General features: G+C 36.1%; 1 protein-coding gene across 1 annotated transcript; it reads right to left on the bottom strand.

Moving 5' to 3' along the window:
* Positions 1–6,181: 6,181 nt before the first annotated feature.
* Positions 6,182–7,997, bottom strand: LOC126687766 (uncharacterized). Its single transcript, XM_050382322.1, has 3 exons — positions 7,357–7,997; positions 6,871–7,240; positions 6,182–6,787 (listed from the first exon to the last, which is right to left on the bottom strand). The coding sequence occupies exons 1-3, from the start codon at positions 7,995–7,997 to the stop codon at positions 6,182–6,184; spliced, it is 1,617 nt and encodes a 538-aa protein (XP_050238279.1).
* Positions 7,998–13,340: the final 5,343 nt, after the last annotated feature.

The raw sequence follows: 13,340 nt of genomic DNA on the forward strand, positions 1-13,340 counted from the left end.
ACTAAAAGTTCAAAGAGATGAAATCAAAAGTGAGGCTGTCAGTGATAACTGACATCAAAGTGCAAGAAGTACAGAAATTGGAATGACGATTCCTTGCGCTGACCAGCATTAAAAGACGAATACGGTATTCCTACTATGAATACAATTCTAGATGTAAAAAAAAAGATTTAAAGTAAGTAAGAAGAGTATATGAAAATTCGAGGACGAATTTTTATAAGGGGGGAAGAATGTAATACCCAAAATATTTATGTATTTAATTAGACCACGTGTCCAGTGTTGCATCGCCGGAGTAGCGATATCGGAAGGATTTCCGAGAAATTAAGATAAGTATAAAATATTAGCAGGACGGTTTTGAAAAATATTATTTCGAGAAACTTAATATTATATTTCAATTCTAAAGTTAGAATTGGAATTAGAAGGAGAAATGTCAAGAAAAGCTCGAAATAAGGTACAGGGACTAAAGTGGTAATTTAGCCACTACGACTTAAAATGGAAATTATTTCGCAAAGGTCCGCGAAATGTTTTATAGTATATGTGGTAAAAGTTTCGGGTCAATCAGAGACCTTTTAAAATTTGGACACGGATGTGTTTAGACTAAATTGTAACTTTTGAAAAGTTCAAGGGCTAAAGTGTAAATTAGCCAATTAAGCCTCGGGAATAGCAATTAGAAGATTATTGATGGGAATAATAATTTTTGGGTTAGTATTATTTATTTGGATATAAATAATACGTAAGTAATTGAGTTAGAAAGTTTAATAGAGAATTGGTTTAAGTTAAAGAGTTCAAGGACTAAAAGTGACATTTGACCAATTATATATATATATATGATCTCCTTCCAGATGAAGGATTGAGAAACCCAAAATCATTTCTTCTCCTTTTTATCTTTCACGTTGGTTTTGAACGATCCGTCGCTCGATCTCCGTTTCTCGTCCGTTTCCAACGTTTAATGGCTCGAATTGATCGTATTCCAGAGGCGAATCGCGGTAAGCTTGTCGTTTTACCATTTAAACAGATATATTTTAAGTTATATCGATTCAAAGTTTTAGGCCACGAAACGATTATATCGTTTTAATCGATATTAGAATTGGATTATAGTGTTTTGAGCTTAGATTAAGCGTTTCGGATGTGTTTGGAACGTTTTTACGCCGGAAGCACGTCAGAATGGCCGAGGGAGAGTGTTACGCGGGCGCGTAACAATGTTACGCGGGCGCGTAACATAGTTACGCGGGCGCGTAACAATGTTACGCGGGCGCGTAACAATGTTACGCGGGCGCGTAACAATGTTACGCGGGCGCGTAACAAACTTGCGCGGGCGCGCAAGTAGACTATGCGGGCGCATAGTTTACGTGAAGCACCTATACAATATTTTCGCCCCGCTATGACCCCGTTTTCCGACTTTAAGTAAGTCGGACATTAAAAGTGTATCACGGACCCCGAAAACAAGAAATTTGGATATCGAACATAATGAGTTCGATTAAGGTTCCGAGATATAAGGAACCTAAGTTTAAGAATTAAGGAATAAGAGATATGACGAATGTCTCGAGTAAGTATTAGAATACTATCAAAGTTAAGAATCGTATTTGAAATACGATTATGTTAACCTAAGTTTATAACTTAGGAATTTGAATACTAAGCCCACGTTTATGGATTAAACGTATAGGTAACTCGATTAAGTAACTGACGTACCGACGAGCTACCAAGCCAGTAGCTGGAGTGGTTATGTGATTGGACAACGCATGGAGCTTACGCTTGCGGGATTATAGTAATGCAGTTTTGGATAGCGGTCACTGTGAGTGGCAAATTTACTTTCGCGTATTATTATTATTATTATTAAAGTTATTTTCATATATTATGAATATGATTATCAATACGTCGCATTTATATGATTTGCTTATATAAGATGGTATGTTTGATGAATGTGATTATATGAATGCCATTATATTCATTGTTTGAATATGAGTATCTAGCATGCGATCCGAAGAAACCAACTACCTATTGGGTGTCAATAGGCTGTGTGATCACCAGTATTTGAGTCAATCTAGCGTGTCTAGATTGTCTATGAGATCATGAAATGCGCATACAATATGAATGCGATACGAGTGAGAACTCGGTTACGGTGTAACCTGAGCCCCGTATCTAGTGGGTTGGACCCACCAGTGAGTTGGACTCACACTTTGAGATTAAGAGATTGGTCGCGGCTGACGTGGTTGAGTGTGAACACTCCCGGGTCGGACCATTTGGATCAGTTTGATTCGAATATTCGGAATAAGATAAGTTCATAGTTTAAGATTAGGGTTTCGGTCGGATCTGCTATTTATGAATATTATGTTATTTTTATATCATATCGAGATAGATATATATATAAGTTTGAGTATGCGATGTATATTTTGATAATACCGATAATAAGTTGCATACTCACTCAGTATTTTCCCAAATACTGACCCCTCACTCTGATGTTTGCAGGTATTAGAAGTCGGATCAGACAAACCCTCTCCACTGTGCCAGAAGTCATTGAACTTGCACAAGTATGAATTCCTAGAGCTGCAGTAGTCAGTAGGTGTCAGTTTTAAATAGACATTTTGACTTCAAATAGTATTTTATATTGTAAACTCTAATATGATATTTTAATATCTATAAATACATCATCTAAAAGAGTTTTTCTGAAAATACTTATATATAATGTTATACTTTTAATTGCGAAAAATTATTAGTGGTTTTAGGCTTGCTACGGGCTTCGGAGCTACCACTCCCATTCCCTAGCGCCGGTCTCGGCTCAATAATTTGGGTCGTGACAGACTTATCATCATGTAAATAAAAGTCAACTGTTGTATTAATTTAACAATATTGATAAAATATCAAATTTATGTTAATTATTATAATCATAATTCCAGGGACGAGCAGACGAGGTAGGACAAATGATGATGTTTAGACTGTTAGCGGTTTAGTGCCAGGTGGACCTGAGGACGACAGTGCTATTCCAAAATTCCTCAGACATGTCGCTTTTGGGATAAGGATAGAGAAGGAGGAGAGACACACTCTGAAGTGTCATAGTAGATATTCAACTTATACGAAGCTGACAGTCTGGTATTTGGGGACCTCAGACGAGGTCAGAAAGCTGATAGACGGGACTGGTTTTGCACATCTCTCGGAGACTATGTTTGATCACTTGGATATTCCACTCCATTTTGCATATGTGGAGCGATGGCAACCGGATACTAGCTCATTTCACCTGCCATTCGGAGAAATGACCATTACACTGTATGACGTATGGTATATTCTCCGTATTCCAGTTGGCAGAGATATGGTTTCAGGTGAAATATTTTGTTAAATATATTTGCTGAAATATTTTGTTATATATTCGTTGATTTCTATCTTCAAATAATTTATAAAGATGATGAAAGTGGGTTTATATAGTGGGCAAAGTTATAACTTAACTTAACTTAGCTTAAATTGCATTTTAACCCAATTTCTTAATTAACGTCGCGTCCAATTTTAAAACGATTTCGTAAACTTACGAAAGATTGACGATAATTTATTAATAATATCTCACGGACCTTGGCGTGAAAATTATTAAATCAGACTTTCCAATTTATTTATTTTATTTTTTATTTCTCTGAATATTAAAATTCCGCTTACTAAAATATCTTCGTCCAAATTTTACACAATTTGTTCTTAATTTCATAAATTTATTTTACGAACCTTAACGAAAAATCATTAGTTCGGCACTTACCAATTATTTTATTTTAATTTATTGACCTTTCTTTAGTCTCACTCAAATTCAATTTATCGAATAATAATTTTCAATTTAAATTATTATTTTACAATAATTCAAATAGACTCGTTTTTGCCCAAATTTTTATTATTTGACCTTAATATATCATTTCTAATTTTTGATTCTTACATTTATGCCTCGTGGCACTGTCCTTGATAATTCAAAAATTTCGGGGTATTATATTCTTCCCCCTATAAAAATTTGTCCTTAAATTTTCATACAAACTTTCTTACTTACTTTAATCGACATCATTACCATTTTCCTGATGGTTATACTTTACTTACTCTATGATACTTGTCGGTACGGGGAATCAATATCCTAATCCTTGCACCTTTAGTGCAATAACATTAGCTATTATCGGTGAACATTTTTTGATGCCATCTTTTCACTTATGCACATATTACTTTTTATCCTTGTTCTTTTATCTTTATCCAATGCATAAAGTTATATCATTCTTACTCGTTTGATACTTAACCATGTGGACTCATTGTCCTTGTAATTAAATTTCTAGTTTAATTTCCAATAACCCATTGCAGTTTGCTTTAGTGACATCTGATCACTAGAGACGATAACTCTCGCCGTTAGACTTTCTCATTTGTCGTCGAATGATGTAGACGATCCATTAACTCATGCTTTGCTACTTACATATTTTCTTTCTCAAGGCCATAGTTGCGGTTTGATTCTATTTGTCGCTGGGTTGGGATCTTCATCCCGATACTAACTATCTTTCATATGTCTTGTCATTTCGTTTATCTTATACAAGCTACATCCTTTACCATCGTCATTCATGATGGTCATCCAGGAGATGAATTCTCATGAAAAATCTTTATAAGGTTTATGCTTTTCTTATAGGGACTTTCTCGATCTAGTTCTTGCGTTCTCATACCTCGTATATTCCTTTATTCGTTGTATATTTGTTGAATTACTTGCCACTTTTTAAGGTGCGATGCACTTTTCTTTAAACTTCTCGTCTTTGCTCACTTTCAATCTATCTGTTTCACCAATTTGGTTTATGACCAAAGGGGATCGTTATACTTATCGCTGAATTCTTATCTTAATACGACAACATGTAACCAATATTTTGGTAAGCTTCTTATGCTTATATTCTCTTGTTCACTTACTTAAGTGAGGATCTTAATTCTTTCTAATTGTTCTCACACACCAAGATGTCCTTTGGTTTATTACTTGTTCCATACTTGATCATCTTATTCATATTTTACATATTTTACGATCTATTCAATCAATCTATTAACTCATTTCTAATGATGTTTCTCGATCCTTTTAACTTCTCTTGTCGTATGCTGCCTTTGGCAGTGTTATCACTATCACCGCAATCACTTATCGCGTATATTCTTCATCGATCTTCGGGTTTGTTAATCCATTCTCTTATCTATCCAAATTTGTCTTTGTATCCTTGCGGAGATCTTTGCCTATCCTTATGGAAATCGTAAACATTCTTTACAATCTTTATGATATATTGATCTTTTTTATCATTACTATATTCAAATCCTTATTTCCATTGTATTGGCATCTTACAATCCTCCTAATCAATTTGCTTTCAATAATACTTTTCTTGTTAGGTTACCTTTCGTAACTATTTATTTCACTTTCTTACTCCATATGAGTTATCCTTCCTTTACATTTCCATTTTCTTTATCGCTTTTCCTCCTTTGGGATTGCAATATTAACTTTAGTACCAACCCTTGGGTTATACTTAGTAGGTCATCTCTTATTCACTTCTATTTCATCTTGTCTATATCCATCTTGTTCCTTTAGCACCACTTTACATTTTTTTCCTTCGATCTTCAATTATACTTTTATCATCTATCGTCACAATTGATCTATTTTTGTTTATTTCCTTTTCTCCAATACTCGATGTTAGTTTGGTTTTTAGTTTCCAAACTATCTCCCTTTACTATCACGTAGCTTTAGGAAATCTCTCATTACTATCCGTAATCCACTATTTCCATTCTAAATTCTTTCTTTTATCTATATCGTAGATGCATTGCTCTTGATCATCATCTCATATATGTTTCTCATGTATTCTTTACAATCTTCTTTCAGTTTCTTATCTTTAATTATCCACTAGGACTAGTAGCATCGGTACTTTAATCATACGAAACTCGTTTATAATCCTATTACTCTTACTTTTATCACAGTCATGTTCTATTATACTTCTTGTATTATTCTTCATCGTATCTCGTACATCTTGTACTTCTTATTTTAGCATCTTCAATATCAACTATTGATAGAGGGTCACAGTTTATTCCGTTCGAATTCCTCGACGTGCTGCGTTCTCAGTCACGTGCATATCTACATATCTACTTGGCACCAGTCATATGCCTTGAGCAAGCACTATCCATATGCCATTTTTGATCATCCTTGCTCGTTAGGCAAACCTGTAACAACTTAAACATGTTTAGGTACCCAAACTGATTTGTGTCCTTTTGGGTCAATAGCATTTTCAGTTTTGATTCCATTGACAACCCAAATGAGTTTAGTTTGAGAGACTCCATTTTTAGCTTTACAAAATTTTGAAATATGTCCTTTGATATTGCAGTAAAAACAGGTAGCATGTGACATAAAAGGAGTAAAAGCTCTTTTAGTTATTGTTCTAAATTTTGTAGAATCATACTTGAAAAATGCTTCTAATTTCTTGGGTTTAGAAAAACCTTCAAAACCAATACCACGAGTATCACCATATGGGCGCTGATTACCCAAAATCATATTTAGATTTTCATTCCCCTTAGTGAATTTTGTGAGATCTTTATTAAGAAGATCAATCTTCTTTTGCATAGCATCATTCTGTTTTAAAAGATTGATTCTGAGGTTGTTTGATGTTTCTAATTCCTTTTTCAAGAATGAAACTTCAGTTTCAGCTCTTTGAAGCTTTTCAGTCATCTTTTCAAAATCCTTCTGCATTTTGTTTTCCTTTTCAATCTCATCAGCTTGAGAGGTTTTGATTTTAGTTTCAGAAATAACATTTTTGGTTTTAGCTTTAAGTTTAACATACTTCTTTCAAACAACTTTATAAGCCATAACAATGTCATTACAGTTTGAAGTAATTCATCATAAGTCAAATGTTTCAGATTTTCTACCTCATTGTCCGATGAATCAGCTTCATAATTGTCCACATTAGTTTCACTGCTATTTGCTCCAGTCTCAATCGCCATTAGATATAGATTTGCTTTTTCCTCTGGCTTATCCTCATTTCCAGTATCTGAATCATCATAATCACTCGAAGCTGCCAATCCTTTTTTTGGTTTGTCACTCTTTGAAGTTCTTTTTAGTTTGGGACAATCAGTTTTAAAATGTCCTGGCCTATTACAGCCAAAGCATAAACCATCAGAACCCTCCAGATCAACTTTTCCTTTGATGAACTTCTTCATATTGTTTCTGTACCGTTTATCTCCTTTTCGATACATTTCAATGGATCTCTTGGTCATCAAAGCTATTTCTTCATCTGAGCTGATTTGATCATCACTCTCAGAATCAATATTAAGAGCCAGATTTGGTTTCTTTCGTATTTCCTGAGTTATTTCCTTTTTTTTTTGTATTTCACCATTTCATGTGTCATGAGAGACCCCATGAGTTCATCAAAACTATAGTTTTTTAGATTTTTAGCTTCAATGATAGCAGTAGTTTTGCTTTCCCATTTTTCTAATAGAGATCTCAGAATCTTTATCATGAGTTGTTCATCAATGAAATTTTCTCCCAAACTTTTGAGTCCATTGATAATATCAGAGAATCTGGAGCAAAACTCTGATATGCCTTCATCAGATCTCATCTGTAATAGCTCATAATCACGCATAAGCAGATTAATCTTGGTTTCCCTTACTTGGTCAGTTCCTTCATAGGTCACTTGAAGCTTTTCCCAGACTTGCTTAACAGTGACACAGTTTCTGTCACGATTATATTCACTAATATCTAAAGCACAGTGAATCATAGTGATTGCTTTGGCATTAGTCTTTACCACTCTCCAATCAGCTTTATTGAACTCAGTTTCATCTTTTCTAACTTCTGTTCCATCAACATTGAATCTGGTTGGAGGAGTAACTCCATTTAAAATACTTTTCCAGCACTCAATTTCCTGAGACTGAATGAAACTTTTCATTCTTTTTTTCCAGTAGTCATAGTTAGGCCCATTGAACAAAGGAGGTCTAGTAATGGAGTTGCCTTCTAGTAGCCCAGAAGCACTGAAGTAAGATCCACCATGAGTAGCCATAGATCAACTCTGAGAATGCTAAAATAGCAAGAAACAACCAGAGCCTACTTTGATACGAAGTGTTGGTCAGCTTCTCGAAAGAGAGAGAGAGAGAGAGAGAGAGAGAGAGAGAGAGAGAGAGAGAGAGAGAGGTGAATTGAGAACTTAAAAAACTTTTCGAAAACAGCTTGTAAAAATATCATGAAAGTTTATTTTAATATTTTAAAAGCTACACTGAAAATAAGCAATAAAGCATAAAGTAAAGAACACTGGATTTTTATAGTGGTTCTGCAACTGCATACATCCATTCCCCAAGATATCACCTTTTGGGATTTCCAATAACCAGTTTCTTTTACGGGCAAGAAACAACAGCCTTAAAATACAGAGCTAAACACTGCCCGTTCTAAACTGATTTCCTAACCTCTGGTTTTCCCAAGATCCAGAAACTTATAATCAGTAAACTTATCACCTAGGTGTTTACAAAATCTTAAGAAACATAAAATTTTGTTTGTGCAGAAAACTCGTTAAATACAAATCAAACTAATAGGTAAACAAAGTAAATAAACCACCAAATAATGAAGCTCAGTTTTAAAACCAGCGAGTAAAACACTTTCAGCAAAACATGAAAAATACGATTTAAAAGCTTGAAAAAGATTTTTACTTAGAAATCTTGCTTAATGAAGAATGAGAAAGATGATGCTATTTATAGAAAGCTGATTTCTCATAAATGCCCTCAGATGTTTTAAAAATTCCTCCAAAACAGATTTTGTGTGCAAAATAACACATACACAGTTTCTAGAAACAAATGGAGAAAGAGAAAAATGATTGTTGTAAAAACCGTTGCCAACAAATCAGGAGGAATGTTTTTCTTCTTGTGTGTGCATGTGAATGAAAAGGACAGCTTGCTGATGTCATACAAATAAAACAAATTTTGATGAAAGATTTGTAGGTGAATGAGAAAACAATTTGAGCTTTAGAATTGTAGTACATTATTTAGCCCATTTACCTTTCCATGGGATTCTCTACAACATTTTTATAGCCCATAAACCTTGACAGCCTAGTCTTGTTGATCTTTGGATTGATCGTTTTTTGATTTCGTTTTTCTTCTGATTCCAGGATTAGCTTGGGAAAATTTCTGCAAGTCTTATAAACTATTGAACAAATACTGCAAAATTTTACTTGATTAAAGTTTATGTTATATCAAAATTGAAATATTTACACTCTATAACATAATAAGGTAAAATATTTACAAACATTCTACCTTATACTTTCTCTTTACAAGAGTGTTTTTCATATTTCCAAAAATACAACCTTATTTCTTTTATTAACAACAATATCATTTCTCTCTTTTCTTCATCTTCTTCACCCAAATCCTAACTTTTTTTTCTCTCTTTCTCCAATAACTCTACCACCACTATCAATCCACTACCACAATTGCTTGCCGCCAGCCGTTGTCATCAAAAGGTTGCCGCCACCGCGAGAAGCCGCTGTCATTCCTTACACTAGCCGCCGCAGCTGCTGCTCTATGCCGCCGCCGCCGCTGCTCCATGCCGCCGCCACAGCCGCTCCTCCATGTCGCCACTGTTCTTTTTTTTTTAAAATCGGATATGAACTCTTATGGAATCATATTTATTTGTATAGATCTAGTTTTTGTATATATAGATCTATTATTTTGTTGTTGTTTTATTTGTAGATCTAGAATTTATTGTATATGATTTCTCAGTTTATTTTTTGATTTTCAGTTCTTCATCCTCATCTCCTCCATTCTTTTGATTTGAAATTTTTATTTCCAGATCTGATTTTTTTAAAACGTATATAATTCGTATTATATACGGATTATATACGAATTACATACAGATTATATACGAATTACATACGAACTATATACAATAAAAATGTATATGTATATTATCTGATGTTATATACGAATTTTGTGCTGAATGTATACAAATTCCTTTTTTATATACGGAAAAACTGTATTTTTGTAAATATCTTTAAATGATGGTATTGTTTGTAAACAAAGATTTGAGGTTGTATTTTTGTAAATATTTTCATTTTTTCCGGTATTTGTAAAAAAATCTCTATTAAATTAGGGGTAACCTTTAGCCAACATTTTGGTAGAAATTGGCCAACAAACAAGCCATTAAACCTCTTCACTTTTGGACCAAATTCATCCATTTAGCCTTTAGAATTGCATTTTAATATTTTTAATTGAGATATTTATTGTTTTTAGTTTTTCCGAAGGTTTTCTTTTCAATACAGTATTACTATTTTGTTATTTTTTATATATATATGTGTGTTCGCCTGGAAATATTCCGGACTCGAATCTTTGAATTTATAGTCGGGATCGGTTTGAGGTTTGATGCTTTAACGAACCTATGTAGATATTCGCAGGGCTTGTTTGGCTAAAAACATTTAACCACGTGATCTAAAGAGCAATAATCTGGGAGTTAAGAACTCAGGCGAGATTAATACCGAAAACTACTCCTAAATTAAAACAATCCGGAGATTGCGAGATAAAAAGCACTGGGCTTGGTTTTTGATTGATTGATTTGTTGATACAAAAATAATGAAGCTCTGAGCTATATATAGCTCCTCATAATCAAGATTCCTAATTTAACTAGGACTAAGACTCTTAAAAGAAAATCACTCCTAATGAGCTACAAACTCCTAATAAAACAGAAAAGGCAATAATAAAAAGGCTTTCTTTTGGGCCTGACACCCTTGTAAGCCCACTTGAAACTCCTGACTCAGCACCCTTTTTGGGCCGGTGTAAACAATGCCCCCAACAAGTTTGAAACATTCATTTTCGGGCTTGTTCCTTTTCAATCTCCTGGCCCAATTTTAAAGCCCAACCGTCTGCACGCTTTTCTTTCAAAGGGGTGCGCATCTATTGACCTTTCGGTACCCCCTTCATGCCACGTCGTCACCAGTTGTCACCCACGATGTCACATCTTGGCCCCACGACCTCTCGGATACCTCTAATTTTGTTTTTTAAGAAAAATATCACCTCATTTCTTCACTTACCTACTCTCTCTGCATTTATCAAGCTCTCTCTCTCTCTTTTCAGCAAGTTCAAACAATCTACTGTCTTCTCTGGTAAGTGTTCGCTCTTCGTCTTTTAATTCTGACTCGCCCCTTTTTAAGCGATCGCCTAACTAAGGTATTCTCATTCTCTGCAGTTATCATGGCTGCTCCTCAAGAAACTATCGCCACTCAAGTTGTTGACAAGATCGCCGAGACCCGTGCTGCTGCCCCGAATACCGAATTCCAGGTAATTGTAGACGCAGGGGACAACCAACTCTGCGTGGGTCCTATTCTTACCTCGCCAAGCCACCTGTGCGATATCGCTACTCCCTATCATGACGAAGTCCCACCACGCTTCTCTCTCCCACATCAGTCGTCCATTTGGTTCAACACAACTTTCCGAAACTGGCCAGTCGAACACAAAGGATACCAAGCCTGGGTAAACAGACTGAAACCCCACTTTGGACACATATGGATCGAGGTCGGAATATATGACATGATTAGTCTTTGTAAGGCGAGTCGCCCAATAGCCAAGCACTACATAATGGGTGCATCTCTTTTTTGGTCCAGCGCGGTGAACTGCTTCTGCTTTAAATTCGGCGCCATGACCATCACACTTCTGGATTTGGCAGTAATGCTAAACATCCCAATAGTTGGCGAAAGAATCTCGCCCAAACTTCAAGTTAACCAAGCCCCAACGAAGTTACGGCCCTTACATCAACATTTTTCAGGGCGATACAGATACTGTTCCCGACGATCGAGAACACGTAGCATTCTTGGCTTTCTTTATCTCCAAGTTTATCTTATGCCCGGCTTCGTTCAGGGTAACTCAAGACAGCTTTGTCCTCGCTGCAGCTTGGGCCGAAGGTCGAAGATGTAACCTGGGTGAATTCCAGCTCGCCCATTTATACCGTTCTCTCAATGACATCGCCCCGCATGCTGAAAAAAGGATATTCAAATGCCCTGGAGGTCCGTTATGGGTCGCCCGACTTTGGCTAGCAATGTATTTTCCAGAGCTATTTGAGAGTGTTCCCTCAATAAAAGCCGAGCTAAATGGTTTTCTCTCTCATATCTTCTGGCACTCGCCTCGGCCATGTTTTGGATGTTCTTGAAGTTTTTAACAACTCGGTGAGGGCGTCAGAGTTGTTCTGCCCAATCCTATCCATGAAGTACCCACCATCATGGCTTCTGATCGGCTGGGATAGCGAGGACACTGAAGAAATCCGAACCCATCCAACTACTCGGCTAGGTGGCCAGTACTGGGGAAGTGCCCTAAAGGCCAGGAATTTGATCGCTGGTCTGGAGTATAAGCAGAGTGGCATTGAGTTGTATTGCCCCAACTATGTGTCTCGCCAATTCGGTTTTAACCAAGGCATTCCCTGTCCTTTATTGATCTCCGTCAATAACCGCGGGACCCATAAAGCTTCCTTAGAAAACTATGCCGATCTCCAGTTTATAATTCGTCTTAATAAGGCTTATCTTCCCCCCATTCCAGACCTGTCTCGTCCTTCATCTAAACCTAAAACTACCCCTGAATATGAGAGCTGGTGGGCTTCGGTCACAGAGTCCTTCTTTGATCTTTCGCCGAAAGAAATCCTTTCTCTTCACGATTTTTCTTTACCTCCTTTGTCAAGAACTCCTACTCATGCCGATCTCTTTCTTTTGCAGGCCCCGAAACGTCCCCAGTATGAAGGTATTACTTTTCACCTTTACGAAATAGCTAAATTTGAACGTTTTTACAAGTTTAAGTATGATCCCCTAGATCGTCCAGGCATGAATCTTTTAATGCAAAAACATAGGCGAATAGCTAAACGTAATTTTGAAAACAAAATGATAAAACTCTGGAAAGAAAAATACCAACATAAGTACTCATACGAGTTTTTCCTAGCTCATATTCGTCCTAAATTTAAATATAAGAGCCCACCGGTTCCAAAATGCAACATGTCCACGAACATTCCCATTAAAAAACATAAAAAGAAAACCAAGAAATCCGAGCCGATCATTAATAGTGAGGGAGTTTCTTATACCGGTATTAGATGTCCGTCTGATGCCGAGGCTATAGCCGAATTGGTCCGAGTCGGTTATACCAGAATCCCAGGTAATCCATTCTTTTCTGTCTTTAAAACCGTTTTTTTATTGTACTTACAACTTGGATGAATTCTGCAGTTGGCGTGCCGAAATGGCACAAGGATGACAAATTCGACACTGATGGAGACGACGAACCTGAAGCTAAACGGTCGAGAGCCAAACGCCCAGCGAAACAAAAGCCACCTAAAGAAGCCAAGGCAAAGAAACAGAAAGTGGAGCCGAGAGGATCTCGCCTATTTGATCCTTCGC

This window comes from Mercurialis annua, linkage group LG6, assembly GCF_937616625.2.
Source record: "Mercurialis annua linkage group LG6, ddMerAnnu1.2, whole genome shotgun sequence".
Taxonomy (NCBI): domain Eukaryota; kingdom Viridiplantae; phylum Streptophyta; class Magnoliopsida; order Malpighiales; family Euphorbiaceae; genus Mercurialis; species Mercurialis annua.